Source organism: Phalacrocorax carbo, chromosome 14 (genome assembly GCF_963921805.1).
Source record: "Phalacrocorax carbo chromosome 14, bPhaCar2.1, whole genome shotgun sequence".
Classification (NCBI taxonomy): domain Eukaryota; kingdom Metazoa; phylum Chordata; class Aves; order Suliformes; family Phalacrocoracidae; genus Phalacrocorax; species Phalacrocorax carbo.
The window spans coordinates 8,828,537-8,845,546 of record NC_087526.1 but is presented as its reverse complement, the minus strand read 5'-3'; the positions used below and the strand labels follow the sequence as shown (position 1 = coordinate 8,845,546).

At 60.8% G+C, this 17,010-nt stretch overlaps 2 protein-coding genes across 3 annotated transcripts; both read right to left on the bottom strand.

Annotated features, from left to right (window-relative positions):
* Positions 1-753: 753 nt before the first annotated feature.
* Positions 754-4,875, bottom strand: SDCBP2 (syndecan binding protein 2). Its single transcript, XM_064465502.1, has 10 exons — positions 4,732-4,875; positions 4,005-4,111; positions 3,325-3,395; positions 3,113-3,197; positions 2,744-2,847; positions 2,412-2,573; positions 1,898-2,073; positions 1,662-1,833; positions 1,416-1,507; positions 754-1,308 (listed from the first exon to the last, which is right to left on the bottom strand). Exons 3-10 carry the CDS (start codon positions 3,376-3,378, stop codon positions 1,254-1,256), a joined length of 900 nt encoding a protein of 299 aa, XP_064321572.1. The 5' UTR covers positions 3,379-3,395; positions 4,005-4,111; positions 4,732-4,875; the 3' UTR covers positions 754-1,253.
* Positions 4,876-6,389: 1,514 nt separating this feature from the next.
* FKBP1A (FKBP prolyl isomerase 1A) lies at positions 6,390-16,707 on the bottom strand. 2 transcript variants are annotated; one of them, XM_064465501.1, is made up of 5 exons: positions 16,573-16,707; positions 16,394-16,441; positions 9,761-9,873; positions 8,877-9,029; positions 6,390-7,466 (listed from the first exon to the last, which is right to left on the bottom strand). In XM_064465501.1, the coding sequence occupies exons 1-4, from the start codon at positions 16,607-16,609 to the stop codon at positions 8,901-8,903; spliced, it is 327 nt and encodes a 108-aa protein (XP_064321571.1). In that variant the 5' UTR covers positions 16,610-16,707; the 3' UTR covers positions 6,390-7,466; positions 8,877-8,900. The 2 variants fall into 2 exon arrangements, with proteins under 2 accessions (XP_064321571.1, XP_064321570.1); XM_064465500.1 differs by having other exon boundaries at positions 6,390-7,463.
* Positions 16,708-17,010: the final 303 nt, after the last annotated feature.

Genomic DNA, 17,010 nt, shown 5'->3' with positions numbered 1-17,010 from the left:
GGTGAGGGGGGGCTGAGGTGGCAGTGAATCGGGGGGACCGCCCATCCCTGCTCTGGCTGCCGTGGAGTGGAGTGGGGGCTCTCACGGGTTCAGCAGCGGTGATGCTGGTGGTGCTGCCCTGTGCTAGAGCTTGGGGATGCCTTTGCCAGGAGGCAGCGAGGGGGTGCAGGCAGAGCCAAGTGCCTTTGCCTGCCCTGGCCCAGCCAAATCCCCACTTTGCTGGTGGCCTCCAGAAAAAAAAAAATGCCTTTTTTTTTTTTTTTTAAAAGCAAAGACAGCAAGGATTGCTCAGCGGGGGTTGGCAAGACACAAGACTTGGGGCTTCCCCAGCGTGCGGCGCTCCCACCCAATGAATGTCTGTGGCTTCTTCGTGACTTGAACTAATGGTGTCCCCCCCCAACCCTGCTCCACCGCCCAGGGGTGCTGTCAGCCAGGCGCCCTGGGAACTGGCAATGCTCCACACGCCGGCATCCACCGGTCCTCCTGCGGGGACACACCACGTCCCGCATCTCCCACAGCCCCCGTCCGGCAGCTGGGGCATGGGGGAGCGGCTCTGCCCGCGCTGAGGAGCGGCAGAGGCAGTGGCAGCCACTGGTACGGCACTGGGTGCTGGGTGAAGTATTTGGGGTGAAACGGTGGCAAGGCAGCCGGGGCGGCTGATGTAAGCGGAGCTAGGATATACATCTCTTGTGCAATGTATTTGTGGATCTGTGTACACGTCTGTTTTAGACTATCCAAAGCTTTGCCAAGAAATAAATGTAATGATTATATTTGAAAGACAAATCTATATATTTTTTAAATACAGAACTTAAAAAGCTGTAACACCGCTTTTCTTGTTTCCCCTGTCCTGTACTTGCTGTCTGTGGTGGATGTAATAAACGTCACTGGGTCTGTGTCTGCTTTGGCTGGAGCCGGCCTTTGGTGTCTGCCCCAAGGGGGGGCTGGCCTGAGCAGGACATGGGGACCCCAGGACAGGCACATGCCCCATCCCTGCCATGCTGAGAGGGAAGAGAGGGAGGAGAGGGATGAGGGGACATGGGGGACATCGCAGGCTGGCGTTCCCCCCCGCACCACCCTGCAGCCACCAGCCTTTGTAGGGATGAGGGGTTTTGTGCTAAAACTGCTTCTTTTGGGGATGCTGCGGGGATATCTTCAGTGGCCCCTCCAGGCTTCCAGGAGCACGTGCAGGCTTGGCCACAGGGGCTGTCCACCCTGGCATCGGCCCCCGGGATGGCAGGATGGCAGCAATGACATCAGAGGTCAGGGATGGAGTGGTCCATGGATGACTTCACAAGTCCTGCGGAAAGCCTGGGAACAGGGATGGGCACTCAGTTGGAGGAGCCCAAAGGGCTCCTTGGGGGACACTCTGGGGCCATGGCAGGGTGGGGGCGGGCACCACAGCCCTGCGGTCTCACCGTTTGACCATGTGCTCGTAGATCACGGTGGGGATGATTGTCAGCGTGACCACGTTCCCAGCCCCTGCCAGCACCTCCGTGAGCTGCTTATCCTGCCAGAGAGAGCAGGTGGGTCCTGTGGGATGCTGGGCTCTGCCCACCATCCCGTGGCAGCGCCTTATGGGTCCAGCCCCTACAGGGCTGCCCCAGACAGATCCTGGGCACCCCTGGGTATGTTTTGCACCGCCAGTTGTGCACAGCCCCTACCTTCATGCCAATGACATTCTGGCCATTCACCTCACAGATGTAGTGGTGGGTGAGGAGGCCGTTGCGGGCGGCGGAGCTGTCCTTGGCCAGTGACACGATTTTCCCCTTCTTGACCACAACACCAATGTTGCCAGTGCTGTCCTTGTGCACGGTGACAGTGCGCTGGAAAGGCCTGTGGGGAGAGCATGGTCAGCACTGGCACTGCTGCCAGCATTGCCTGCCCCCCGCCTGCTCACCTGTCCCGCACTACCATGATGATTTTCTCTGGGGACGCCTTCTTCAGCGCTCGCTGCGCCTTGTCGCTGCTCCAGCCTGTGCAGTTCTTGCCATCAATCTGCAGGATCTGGTCACCGAAGCGCAGCCCCACCAGCGCTGCCGGCGAGTTGGCCTTCACCAGCTGCACAAAGATGCCCTGGGGACGCAGCAGGAGCAATGGCACAGGGATTGGGCAGCAGTCGTGCCATCTACCATGCTATATCATGCCTCGCTGTGCCATGCTGCACCACGCCATGCCATGGCATGCTGCACCCTGCTGTGCCGCACCATGACACGCTGTGCCGTTTAATACCACATATTGGCTTGCTATGATGCACTGTGCCGTGTCACCCTGTGCTGTATTGTCATGCTTGTGGCATGCTGTGCCCTGCTGTGCTGCACTATGCCATGCCACAGAGCACCACGCCATGCTGTGTCACGCTATGCCACACTGTGCCATGCCAGCCCAGCCCCACACCAGCCCAGCCCCCTCACCTGGTCAACATTTTTCAGCTGCAGCCCCGTCTTGCCCCGCTCATCCTTGCAGAGGTGGATCTCCCTCACACCTGGCTTGATCTCTGCCCGGCGCAGCCCTGCGTTGTTGCCGCTCAGGGGGGCAACCAGCTGGCCCGGGGCTGGCCCGGCGGGGGTAAGCGCCTGCGGTGGAGATGGGGGTCAGTGGGCCCGGTGGGGCCACAGGGCCCTGTGCACATCTGCTCTCAGGGGGATGCTGCATCCTTTCCCTGGGCAGGATGCACCCCCAGAGGAACCCCACCCCTCAGCAGCCCTGCACAGGACAAGCAAGACCCACCAGCCCAAACACCTACAGTGCTGCCTTCTGGGAGAAGGTTCTTCTGGATTTCTTCACTGGAGAGAGCGAGCCCCATGTAGTTCTCCAGCTCAGCCAGGTTGGGGTACAGCATGGGCGGTGCTGCAGGACACACCAAGGGCAGCCTCAGCTCACAGGGTCCCCATCCCACAGCCATTGCCTCCCCCCCATGAGCCCCCCAGGACCATGGGCCAGCAACTCGCACAAAGGACATGGCAGGGGATGGGCCAAGGGAAAAAAACAACCCAGATCCCATCCCCTACCCATACAGAGAGCTGGGGGGAGGGTCTCAGCTGAGCCCCCCACCACAGTGAACATCACTCCCCTGCCCCCAGACAACCCCTCAACAGGGAGAGCTAATCGCAACCTGCATTATCGGTGCCCGAAATGAGCTTCGGCTTCTCTGCGACCACCGTCGTGGCGGGGGTCCTCACCCCAGCAGCTGCCTGCGCCTGGCAAGAGATGGGGTTTCCTCAAGGCTGTGTTCCCCTTTCCTGGGGTCCCTCTGAGGGCAGGACCCCACAGGGACCCACTGGGGTCTGCTCTCACCCCCAGTAACACTGCTGTGCTGACACTGACCTGCAAGATCTGGTGGCCCTTCATGTCCTCCAGGGAGGGGTAGAGTGTTGCCATTGTTGCTGCTGCCACGCCTGGGAATAGCAACGGGGCGGTTCAGGGACAGGGCACCTTTCCCCAAGCATCCCTCCCGGCCCGTGTGCCTGGCTTCATGTGCCGGAGACAGGTTGTCAGCCGGGGCCTCCGGCATGACTCAGGGCCACGTCACCGGGGCCACCACCTCCACCACTTCCTGGGAGGTGGGACACGCGTGGCCACAGGCTGGGCACAGGCACCCTGTGCATCGCTTGGCTGGTGACAGGTCCTGCTCCCTGCACCCACCTGCCCGGTGGGGCCATTCCAGCATCACCCAGACATGGGAACAGGATGTCCCATGGGAACAGCCCGTCTGACTACTCCTCGCTGCCTTTAAACCCCCATCAGTCCCCTCAGTCACTCAGTGCACCCCACATTGTGCCCATGGCGAAGCCATGCTGCCCAACCCTTCCCTGTGGCACTGTGTGCCCCAGAACACATCGCCCAAACCTTAGGGCATAGGGGCCAAATCCAGACCCAGCTCTGAGCCCTGTAGAACCAGAGAGGATCCCGCATGCAGCCCAGGGACTGCAGCATCCCCCGCCCAGCAGCATCATCCCTGGATGGGTGAGACACCCAGACCCCAGCCCCAGCTCCCCCTGACTGACCTGCCAACAGCTCCCAGCTCCTGTGTGCTGCCCTCTGCCCAGCCCTGGGCTTTTATAGCTGTGCCTGGCCCAGGGAGGGGCCAGGCAGCCTCAGGTGACCGCCACCCCTGCCAGGTAGGGCACAGGTGAGGAAGAGGAAGGTGAAGTCAAAGCTGCACAGGGCCCTGGCACTGCAGGGATGGGGATGGGGTCAGGGATTGCTGTGGCTTTCTGTGGGTTGAGGCATCCTCGGGGACCAGGCATGGGGCTGTGCTCCCCCTCTAGCCACCACGGTGGGCTGCCCCCCACCCCGCATCACCACCCCCTGGTGCCACTGCTGCCAGCACTGGCTCACAGCTGGGCCCCAGCACAGCCCTTATGCCCCAGCCCCGGCCACTGCAGCTTGGTGCCCCAGACCGGGTACCTAGGCGCTGCTGATGGGGTGAAGCAGGGTGCCCTGCCATGAGCGGCCCTGTGTGGGCGGCCGGCTCCTGTTGACACTCTGCTGCCCAGGCGCGTGGGGCTGACACAGCCATGACCAGGACACCGTGTCCTGCACCCTTCCAGCTGTCACCAGTGGCCCTGAGGCACGCGCCAGGCATGACGTCCCCGTGGGAGTCCCGCGCCACAGGTGGAAAATCTGAGTGAGCACGGAGCTCACCTGAATCAGGGCATGGGGCAGACCTGGGCATGCTGCTGCTATGGGACATCGCTGCGTCACCCTGGGATCCAGCCTTCCAGCACCTACCTGCGACATCCCATTGCTGACACTGGGGATGCCATGGGCCACCGTGTCCCCAGGAGCCAGGCAGTGGGTTCCTGAATGCACCCAGCTGGACCTGGAACCAGTGGCATAAACACAGGACCTTGTTGGCACAGGTCCAGCCCCACCACGGAGCAGCAGCCAGGCACGTCCCAGCTTTCTCCACCTCTGCTCCTGCATGCCAGGCCAGGAGGAAGTGTTTTATTTACTTATGTTATTTTTAGCCCGACGGTGCCCGACTGCCTCAGCCAGCCAGGTACGAGAGCAGCTCAACTACTGATAAACATGGCCAGGAGCAGGGGCAGGGAGATATCCTACAGCAGCCAGAGAAGGATGGTTCCCAGGGGGTTTATGCCTGCCCCAAAACCTTAATCCCCACTGAACTGGAGCTGGAAGGACCTGCACCCCATCTGCACTTGTGGATGCCTCAGAAGCCACAGTGGGGGGCTGCGGGCCCAGGGGGCAACCACTGGCCCTGAGGGCACCAGGCTCCCCTCACCCTTCTTCCAGGCTCCCACCAGCCCTGACTTATCTCCAGCTGGAAGCCACAGCACTGCCTGGCACCAGTTAATAATTAAAGCAAAAACCTTTGCAGGAAGAGAAACCCAAGCTCACCTCAAGTTTCCGCCTTGAAGTGGTCACAATAAAGGGCGGAGCATGACGCTGGTGCCCCAGCAGCTCCCTGTTCTGCTTAATTGAGTAGCAGTTAAGAGTAGTGCTAATATCTGCACAGCATGGCTCTGATCCCACATGACCCTCTGCAAGCACTGGTGTTCCCAAATGGGGTGCTGGAAGGCCCAGCCTGTAGCCCCACAGCCACTGTTCCCTCCAGCACCTTCCCCAGACTCCCCGTTAAAAGAAAACTTTGCTCCCAACAAACCCGCTCAGGAGCCAGGACTCGACACATTATCGATCAGACATGTTATTGATTGCAGCAAATGGAGCAAAGGCCGTTTGCGGAGGAGCAGGGTGCTGGGAGCAGCACAATGTTCACCAGCAGCCGCCAGCAAATGTCCAAGCTGCAGCAGCAAAGGCCAGAAGCAGGGGGCTTAGGCAGCCCCACCAACCAAGCATGGTGGGGGATCACTGAGAAAAGCACTGAAAAAAACCCCAAGAGGCTTTTCGGGTCCATGGGGATCTGGCCTGCAAATACCAGCTGCTGGATGTGCCATGTCACACATTGCAATGTCCAGCCTCCAGAGAGGACCAAAATCAATACATAGAGAGATATGGATATGCTTCTCCAGAGCTGGAAGGTCCCTGGGAGCACACATCTGTCTGCTCCCAGTCCACATTGAGTCACAGCCACAACAGCAAGACGCTGTGAGGGCAATGTTTAATAGGTTATGGTAAGGCAATTAATTATGCAAATTCCAGTAGGCCACTGTCACCTTCCCACAGAGCCCAGTGAGCCTCAGGCATCCCTCTGCGCTCCCAGGGCCAAGCACCAGAGCCTCACCCCAAAGCCAGCCAGCACAGCCAGAGGCCAGCCCTTCCTGCTACCACAGCACCCCACAAGCCTGGCACGGCAGCCTCAGGATCCTGCAAGCCTGGCACAGCACCCACAGCACCCCAGGAGCCCAGCACAGCATACACTGTGCTGAGCAACAGACAGGCGAGGGAAAAACCTCCAAGACACAAGGTTGAGAAAAGCCAGCATAAAGCGTTTTTATTGCAATAATAAAACTTGATACCTTTATGCAGTGGAGAAGGAAGTGAACAGCGGCAATTTCTCTTACCAAATCACTAGGCAGGGCGGAGGGAGGGGGCAGATAGGACAGCAGCAGGGAAGCTATGCGTTGTATGAGACCAGAGAAGCAGCGATGACCAGCATCAGGTGTCAGGAGAGAACGGTCAGGTGTGCTCAGACCAGGCACAACTGGGGTCTGATGTTTCCTTTCCAGGGGGGAGAGTGGGGACAGAGGCGTTTTGAGCTGAACTCCCACCGGGCCCACCACCTCCCCTGCAGACAGCACCTTCCGTTTGTCTGCTGTTTTCCTTTGTCTTTAAAGAAAGCTCAATGTAAGCTACTTAATTTTCAGGGTGTGGTGGAGCTCTGATGGAAACCCATCTCCATAAATCCAAAAGTGGGCTGGGGAGAGGGGAAGGAAGGTCCACCACGAGAGGGCAGAGTGAAGCAGGGGCAGAGCAGCCCCCCTTCCCGGGAGCAAACCCACGGTGCCTGCAGCAATTCTGTGCCCTCCCTGGGAAGCAGGGAAAGGACATGCTGCTCCCTCGCTGTCCTGGTTCCAGGCAAGGTACCTACACACGATCCTAGCGCTACTTTGCTCTCCACATCCATTCAGCCTCAACAGCCTCACTCTGCTATGGCTTTTGCAGCAGCAGCAATTTCTGGTTTGAAAACACCACAGAGATCTGCACCAAAACAAGTAACTAACAGGTTTCCTTTTGCTCAAATGACTCCTATCTAAGGTCAGCCCATTTGCGTGCTACTGGTAAAACGTAGTCTACACCTGGAACAAAAATAAGATTAAGAACTTGACCCAAAAAGAGTTGAGGTTTACGGCGTATAGTTTAAAAAGACATAAAAACACGATACAAGGAGGAAGAGTCAGACGCAAAGCTTAGTGACCAAAGGCATTCAATCAAGGTGTAAGGTTATACAATGAGTGTAGTGGACTATCAGGAAAAGCTCCGTACAAAGTCATGTGCACTCTTCTTGAAGCTGAGATTCTGGATTCCTCCATGTGCCAAACCTGCTGGGAGAGAGGAAAGGCAGCGTGACAAAGCCGCCCGCCCGCCTGCAGAAGAAACCCAGCAGAGGAGGGACTGTGCTCACGACATGACCGCCTCATCACAAACCACACCATTCACTCAAAGCAGAAGTCAAGCCCCAATTACAGCGAATGTGCACAGCCCCATCCTGCCTGCGCTGCAGGACCCACACACCCCAGAGCACAGCCCCATCCTGCCTGTGCCGCAGGACCCCCACACCCCAGAGCACAGCCCCATCCTGCCTGTGCCGCAGGACCCACACACCCCAGAGCACAGCCCCATCCTGCCTGCGCCGCAGGACCCACACACCCCAGAGCACAGCCCCATCCTGCCTGCGCCGCAGGACCCACACACCCCAGAGCACAGCCCCATCCTGCCTGTGCCGCAGGACCCACACACCCCAGAGCACAGCCCCATCCTGCCTGTGCCGCAGGACCCACACACCCCAGAGCACAGCCCCATCCTGCCTGCGCCGCAGGACCCACACACCCCAGAGCACAGCCCCATCCTGCCTGCGCCGCAGGACCCACACACCCCAGAGCACAGCCCCATCCTGCCTGTGCCGCAGGACCCCCACACCCCAGAGCACAGCCCCATCCTGCCTGCGCCGCAGGACCCCCACATCCCAGAGCACAGCCCCATCCTGCCTGCGCCGCAGGACCCCCACACCCCAGAGCACAGCCCCATCCTGCCTGTGCCGCAGGACCCCCACACCCCAGAGCACAGCCCCATCCTGCCTGCGCCGCAGGACCCCCACATCCCAGAGCACAGCCCCATCCTGCCTGCGCCGCAGGACCCACACACCCCAGAGCACAGCCCCATCCTGCCTGCGCCGCAGGACCCACACATCCCAGAGCACAGCCCCATCCTGCCTGCGCCGCAGGACCCACACACCCCAGAGCACAGCCCCATCCTGCCTGCGCCGCAGGACCCCCACACCCCAGAGCACAGCCCCATCCTGCCTGCGCCGCAGGACCCACACATCCCAGAGCACAGCCCCATCCTGCCTGTGCCGCAGGACCCCCACATCCCAGAGCACAGCCCCATCCTGCCTGCAGCACCAGGCCCACATATCAGCAGCAAGAGAGGCACGAGGGGGAGCGGGCAGCCAAGCCCCACAGTGCAGCAACACAACGCAAGGAACCCAAGGCATGGTCAGCTGGCACTGCAACCCCTCTATGACATGAACCTGCACTGCCAGGCTGGAAACTTTGCTTGTACCACCATGGTGATCCCCATCTCACCAGCCTCCTGAGAGCAACTTCTACCCACAGCAAGAAACTTGCACCCTCTTTCTCATATCCCACCTCCCCACACCAGCCTGAAACAAAAGATGGGGGCCTCAAATTGTCCCCAAGTCACAACACTCCCTGCTGGCAGCTGCCCCTCCTTACCTGAGGACAGGGTGCTGGGGTGGGTCATTCCAATTTCATGAGCTCCACATCAAAAATTAGAGTGGCATTTGGTGGGATGATCCCTGGGTGGCCAGTAGAACCATAAGCGTAATCTGGGGAGATGGTCATCTTTGCCCGCTGACCAACGCTCATCTAGGGGCAGGAAAAGAAACACAGGGAGGTCAGGACATAGGCACAATCACTGGATGAGTGACAGCAAGAGGGACATAGACCTGTCCCCATTCCTTCCCCCACACTAGGCAAGAGCAAGGACCCAGGCTGGACAAACTGGAGGGGACAGAAGAGGAACGGGAAGAACATCAGAATGGAAAGTCAGGTAGCATGGGCTGGATAAGGAGTAGAGCTTGAGATGTCCTTCACACAAATGTTTTCTAGGACAGCCATTCCCTACAGCCACCGGCACCCTCCTGCTGTGTCTGCAGCAGCACACAGAGCTGGTCACAGTCATGCACGCAGGAGCTGAAGCCATGCTGTGCCCACCAGCCTCCCTCCGCGTGGGCTTTGCAGCCCAGGAGCCATCTCGGCTCGGAGCGGGAGGCCCGAGCGCTCCCCGCCGTGTTCGTTCAGAGCTGACTCAGTAGAGAAATGTCACCGCTGAGTCACTGACGTGCCGTAGGTGTTCCTGGGGCCCGGCCCTGCTCCATTCCTGCCATCTGGCAGGTGGCAATGCAGAAGGTGATATTCACACCCACACCTCCCAGTGCTGAGGGGGCGGAGGGGTGGAAAACACAGGGGAATAAAATAAAATAAAAAATAAAATAGAGAACGAGCTGCAGTCATTTCTGCCCACGCTGCACCTCCCCAGGCGCACAGCTCTGCACAGCCCTGCAAGGGAGACCGCGAGGCAGAGAAGCACCAGGCACCTGAGCAACTCCTTCCTCCCAGCCGCGGATCACCTCCTGCTTGCCCATCACGAACTTGAATGGCTTGTTCCTGTCGCGGGAGGAATCAAACTTCTTCCCATCCTCCAGCATACCTGGGGAGAGAGGGAAGGAGATGATGGTGACACCGGGACTGAGCCACGCATGCCTGCGTGAAACAGGCTGTGACCTGGCAGCCCAAGAGGGTGACAGTCACCTCGGGAGAGCTCACATGGCCCATGAGTCAAAGATGTTTCTCAGCTCAACCTCCTTTCCCCTGGGGAAATACCTGCATGGGGCAGCCTGGAGGGGAAAACCCCCACCAGCACCCCCCTAGGGCATCATCCAGCCTGGCAGGAGCAGCCCTGGGGTAGGGCAGGATTGTTCCTGCTCCTGGTTGCTTTGACCCAGACAGAAGCACTCCTCTGGGCTGGGACCGAGGACAGACGAGGGGAGCAGATGGACTGGGGGGGGGGGGGGGGAGGGGGGGGGGGCAGGGTGAAACAACCTTCCCCACCTCACAGCACAGCTGCCAGCTGTTTTGCAGACAGTAGGATCAGGCATGGTGCTTCCTATCCCACGAGCAAACACACCTCCTGCTCCTCGCCATGGGCAGGCTTCCATCCTTGGGCACCTAAAACAGAGTCAGGGCTCTGGTGCCCCATCTCAGCTGCTGCCAGCCTCCAGCCCTCCCTGTGCCCAGCTGCATTGCTCTGGTCTTCAGTCAAATCACTGCTGTACCCAGGAATGACGATGCGGAGAGGCGGCACCAAGCACTGGACACACGTGCCTAGGGCAGCCCTTGTTCCCCTGGCACTTGCTGCATGGTTAGGGATGAGCGAGGCTGATATCCCCAGGGCTAAATATAACTCCCCAACACAAGCAAAGGAGGAATTTCCTCCCCTCCCTTGCTCCCTGCCTGACCTTCTTGGGGAATCTCAGAGCTGGAGCTGCCTTATAGGAGCAGCAACAACATGGGCCAGTGGAGTTGCTGCTCCTATAAGGCAGCTCCAGTTCCACATTAACCAAGCCAGCACCCCATGCAATAAGAGCAATAATAAACTCTCCTGCAAATGCTCCTCACTTCTTCACTCCCAAAACACTTTTTCTTGGCTGGAAACAGCTCTATAGTCTTGCAAAACCAAACTCGTCCAGCAACGCATCGGGCAGAGTGTTTCCCTTCACCAGGGCACTGCCCATGGGCAAGAGAAAATGCCTCTGTGCAAAACATAAGTCAGGGCATCTCAGCCCTGGTTCACATCGTGACAGCAGCCGGAGGGAACGGCACACAGACACGGGCAGTTGTGTTGATGGAAGGCACTGAACAGAAAAAAGGGAATGGGAAAAAAATACATCACCTTTGCAGGGGGAACAAGCACTGAAACCTCTGGGCTGCAGAAAGATGCAGGGGGTGGGGTCCATCAGCCCCGTGTTTCAGTTAGAGAGTAGAATTAAGCTTTTAATTTCACAGAAGATAAAATTCCCCCTTCCAGGGCTCTGAGCATCAGCACGAGCTCAGCCAGTCAGGCTGCAGCCCTGGACTTCGGAATATAAGTCTGGAGTTTTCTCATTTCCTCTTTCCAGGATATACCTCTTGTCACTGAACCTGCTTCCAGCCTCCGTCTGGCACTGCTCCCCGCTCCCGTCCGCTGGCCTTCCTCCCACCCAGCGGGGACGCTGGCTGCAGGGATATGGTGCAGGCCATGCTGGCTGGCGCAAGCAGCACCACTTGGCTGTGACATGATCTGACCCTGAGCTTAGCTCTGAGCCCTCAGGCATCACAACGAGCTGGGGTGGCTGCAGAAGGACGTAGGGAAAACTCGCACCTGCCACCCTTCTCCCCAGTCACTTGCAGAGGAAAAACCACAGGGGCCACACAGCATGTGGAAACAGGAACCCGAGGGATGCCTGTGGGGCACCCGCTGCCTACAGAAGTGAATCCCATTTAATGCCGCAGCCAGGGGGATGTAAAGACACCATCAGCGACACAGGAGATGCTGCAGACCTCGCACTGGGCACTGCCTGCCCCCAAGCTCACCTCTCCGAACCCAGCCTCAGGAAGCGTTTTGGAGCTGGCAGCACCCTGGCCGCAGAAGACAGGGATTAATGGACTAAGATGGCTGCAACAGCCCAGGGGGGTCGATCACTCAGGCTGCATCTGGTGGAAGGTGCAGGTTGCACACAGGAGCTTGTCCCTGCTCCCTGGCACAGGGCTGCTGTGCTCCCCCCACCACCCCAGTGGGGAAAACAAAGAGGCTCCAATGCTTCAGAGACAGCATCCTCATCTCAGGCATTTCCTCTGCCCATGAGGCTCCCGGGAGATTTCTCCAGCCCTGGACGAATATGAGCAACCATTTCCTCATCCCTGAGCAAGGAGATAACAAGATCTTAACACTATTACAGAGGCAAAGCATCCTCTGGCAACAGCAGTAGCTCTACCAGAGCCCCAGGAACAGCAGCCAGCCCCCAGCAAATCCCGGCTCATTGCAGCCCCCGGAAGGGCTCCTTGCTTGCCACCACCAGTCCCACGGAGGTGGGTTACAGAGACCCACCTGCACCAGCACCCACCTCAAAGATTTGACCCACCCAGAGATTTCAGCTGGGCTATAGGGGCACATCGGGGTGTTGGGGGAACCACAGCAAGGAAGAGCACAGAGTCCTGCATCTGGGGCTGCAGCAGTCATGCAACAGAACAGGGGGCTCTGGAGAGCAGCCCCAGCTCCGGAGGGGCAGGCAGTGCGTCCCTGCCAGGTCTCTGCCACACTTGGCAGGCAGCAGCCGGGAGACGCCGGCTGCTACGTGCGACTTGGCTCCAGTCCCCCCCGGGCGGGCAGAGGCAGCAGAGAGCGGCGCTGGAGCAGGCAGGCAGAGGCAACCCTGAGATAAACCTGCAGGTTTGGCTTTTACTAGGGGGGGCTGCGCAGCCCCACCCACACCCTGTCCATCCCCTCTAGCCAGGGGTGCTGATCCTCAGCATGGCCATTGACCGGGGGCTCCTGCACAGAGCTGGCTTCCCATGGAGCAGCAGGGAGAGACCAGAGCAGTGGGACAGGCTCCTCTGCCGCAGCCAGATGAAGGGACAGGATGGGAAACCCTTCCCAAAATCCCTGATATAGCCGGCATGCTCCAACCTCCTGCATCAGGACAGGGTTGCCCAGCTGAGGTTAAATCGTCTTCACCAGCAACCTCTGCCATATATTTAGATCCCAGGGCCTGAGCTGCCTGCACCAGCACTTCCCATCACCCAGCCAACCCCCATCGTGACCCGCAGCTGGATGTGGGAGAGATCTCTGCCCACCATTTGCCATGGCCTGGCAGGAGAGAGGACCCCCAGTGCCAGCAGAGAAGGGGTGCTTCAGAAGAAGGCGCTGAGCTCCCACAACCCACTGACCAGCAGTCACATGCCTTGGTAGGAAACGTCTGGTAACCGCAGAGCATTTGCTGCTGCTGTGCGAGCAGGGAGAGCCCCACCATGCCAGGTGCTGTGCAAACAACAGGAAGAGCCGGCAGCAGAGGCTGCGTCCAGCCTGCTCAGCAATGCACAGTCCCCTCTACGCTATCCTGCCAGAGAAAGCCAGTTTTCTCTAGTATCCCTCCCAGCATTTCTACTCCCTGCTCCAAGCCCACCTCTCCCGAGACACAAGCTGGGTGCACTGTGGCACTCGGGCAAAGCCATTACACCAAGCTAAGTCAGACCCACTCCTGTCCCACCGCTCCCCAGCATGACCACAGGTCCCCATTTCCTATCCAGAAGTACAGTGGAGCGGCTGTGATCTCCCCACGCTCTCCGCAGCCCTCACATGCTCAGACAGCAGCTCCCCCTTGCACCAGCTCCCTTCACCCCCCAGCTTACTCCTGGGGAGTGGAATACCCAGCCCCATTAGTGCTCCGGGGCACCACGGGAGCCCCAACCACGACAGCACACCACCCCACGCTGCGCTGGCTCCCACCCCAGCAGCCAGACCCAGGGAGGCTTAGGTCTGCTGGCCCCCAACCCGCACCCCTCTCCCCATCAACTTGCTCCTACACAGCCCTCCCACACCACACCAGTTGCTGCAAGCAGTCCTGAACACATCAGGGAACTTTATCCTTGGTTTAGTTTCTTTAAGATCCCTTTGTAGCAGATTTCACATCAAAGGCTGTTTCGGACACCCCGCCGTGTGAGCTCTCCAGCAGCACTCCCCCTGCTCCCTACAGGCACGATCTCCTGCAAAAAGCAGGAACCCGAGACCAACAGAGGGCAAAAGGGTCCAATTCCCCCAGCTCCCCCATTCTCCTCCACCTCCACAATCCCAGCACGAGCAACAGGCATCTCCCAGGCAGGTAGCCCAAAGGATGCTCCACTCTCTACCTCCTTCCCCAGCACTGCCCTCCCACACCAGTCTGTCTGTCCATCCCTTGCCCCTGGGATGAAATGGCTGCTCACTGTGGGGCCAGGCCCCATGGAGCAGGGGCTTGGGCACAGGCAGAAGCAGCAGCAGCTGCTGGACAGCCAACCAAACTGGCTTCCCACGCTCCCTCACCCTTGGGTCACCGGCTTTTTTTCCAAAGTGGTTTTTAACCAAGTCACTGGGCACCCATAACCCAGAGCAGGGAGAGCTGACTCGCTGCACACCCATCGCAGCACACCACGGGCTGGATTTCCCCAGTGCCGGCAGGTTTCTGCATCAGATCAAAGGGCAGCCGGGGACGGGGCCGACACAGGGCTCTGGAAGGAACCTTGGAGCACGGCACCTCCTGCACCGCCTGCCGCCATCCCTGATGCTGCTCCGGGATCGGTGAGCACTGTAACAAGGCCAGGGAATCAAAGGTTTCTAACGTTTCCTGAGAGCCAAGCCCCACTCTGGCCTCTTGCAAGGCAGGCTGTAGGGAGCTGCACTGCCGACGCAGGCAGCGTTCAGCAACGAAAAAGGCGTCAGGGCCTGAAGGTGTTTGATTTCTGCTGCCTGCCAAGGTGGGGGGGTGGCGGGGGGGGGGGGGGGCAGAAGCTGCCTGCAGAGGGAACTGGGGGACAAAAGGAGACAATAATAACAAGCAAACAAACAAAAAAAGGAAATTAGAGAACCACTCCCACACGCAGCAGATTGCTGCTGCTGGGGAAGGTCCATCAGGAGCAAGTCACCACGCAGCACTTTGCCCAAAGCACTGGGACGTGGGGCTGGGAAGCCGGTGACCCGTGAGCAGCTCTGCTGTGGCGGGAGCCAGAGCCGGGAAGAACGACAGAGCTCCAGCAGCGCTGCAGGAGGGGAAAGACGGCGCCGGGAGCTGGGAGGGCTGGCAGGCAGCAGGGCTGGCCCACCGGGAGCCACTTGACTGCCTGCCAGCCTCCCTTTGTTCTTCCACCGGTGGTGGAGGAAACGGGGCGGCCGGGGGAGACCGAGCCGCTTCCTCTCCCTCCTGATGAGGGAACATGAAGGACGGGGGAGGCTGAGGAGCAGCAGATGGGCCGGACGCCCGCCGAGCCCTCCCAGCAGGCAGGGCTGCCCGGGCCCCGCTCCACAGAGAGGGGCACCTTCGGCCTCCCACTGTGGGCGAGGGGAGGGTGGGAAGGGGAATTGGTTGGTAGTAGCAACAGCCACAAACAGGTCGATTCATTTCTACCATGGAACACGGCAGCCACCTCGATGAGCCAGAGCTGTTCAAAGGGTGGTCAAGGGGGAGAGGAGACCCCCAGGACCATCCCCAAAGCATTTTTCACAGTCCTAAGGTTGGTTTCTTTCCCTCCGAGCTCGCAGAAGGCTACTGGAGGACATCGTGCAGAGTACAACCCTCCCTGGCCATCAGGGCAGCCCCTCAGCAAAATACTACACCTGAACCCCAAATGTCACCCTGTGTTACCCACACCAGGGCCACCCCACGGAACCACTGTCCCACGCTGCCTGGCCAGGGTGGGCTGCGGGTCTGGGTCTGCCTCACAGACATCCCGGTGTCACCCCCACAAGAGAGAAGGGGCTGGGGCAGCAGGGATGACACCGGGGTGCGTGGACCCTGCTCTGACACAGTGAACCCCGAAGCTCCCGGGTGGCTCTGACTTGCTGCCAGCTGAGGAGACACGGGGGTCCCGTGGGAGCACCCAGCACAGGGGCTCTCGGCTCGGCTGCTCCAAGGACTGCCAGCCTCTGCTGCACTGGGACCCCCCTGTGACCCGCTTGATCGGAGGAGGGGGCCTACCCGCCCCCCCAGGGACCCCCTCAGCACCCCCGGGCCATTTCCCGGTACACCCCCAAAAAGAGTGATGGACGTAAGAAAGCCTTCCCCCACGGATGGGGCAGCGGGAGAGACCGCTCCCACGGAGACCACCACGGGGGCCTTCTCGCGGCCACGGGGCACAGCCCGGACCCCCTTCTCCACCCGAGAGCAGCCAGACCCGTGCCCCACGGCCCAGCCCCCACACCCCGGGAAAGCCCCCCAGCCCTACGGGGCGTGCCCCCCCCCCCCCGCCGGTTCCCCCGGGGGGCGCCGTGGCCCAGCCAGGCCGCCCAGGCGGGCCGGGACCGGAGCCCCCGGGCTTGCCGGGGCGGGGCAGACCCCGCTCCCCCATCCCGTCCCTCGGTCGCCGGGCCGGGCCGAGCCGACCCCACCTCGGTGGCGGCGGGGCAGCCCCACCCTGCGGGCCCCGTGGCGGGCGGCACTCACCCGTGTAGTGCACCACGCAGGTCTGGCCGCGTTTGGGGAACGTCCGCCCTGCGGGGAGACACGCATCGTCAACCCACCGGCACCGGGACCCACACCGGGACCGGAATCGGGACCAGGACCGACACCGAGACCGGTCCGACGGGGAGGGGAGGAAAAGGGTAGAGCATGCCGCGGCTCACCGTCGCCGGGGGCGATGGTCTCCACATGCACGCCCATGCCGGTGCTGGTGCCGGTGCCGCTCGCGCACCCGCAGCGCCCGCAGCCCGAGGGAGGAGGGGCCACGTGTGCGCAGCCTCGGCCACCGCGCCGCCATAGAGCCCGCCCGCCCGCCGGCCGCCTAGACCGGCCCCGCCCCCGGCCGCCGCCATCTTCCGCGCTCTCTCTCTTCCCCCCCGCCCTGTCTCGCAGCCGCCTTCCTGCCCGGCCCCGGCCGCCATCTTGGCACCGCGCCGTTGCTGGGGAAACGCGGCGACCCGCCGCTCCCTTACGGCGGGCCCGGGCGAGCCGCCCCCCGGGGCCGCCGCAGCCGGGTCCCGCAGTGTCGCCCGGGCAACTCCCAGGGCTCGGGTCCTTGCGGGCTTTGCCCAATGCTCCGCCATTTATAGACCCCAGAAGCG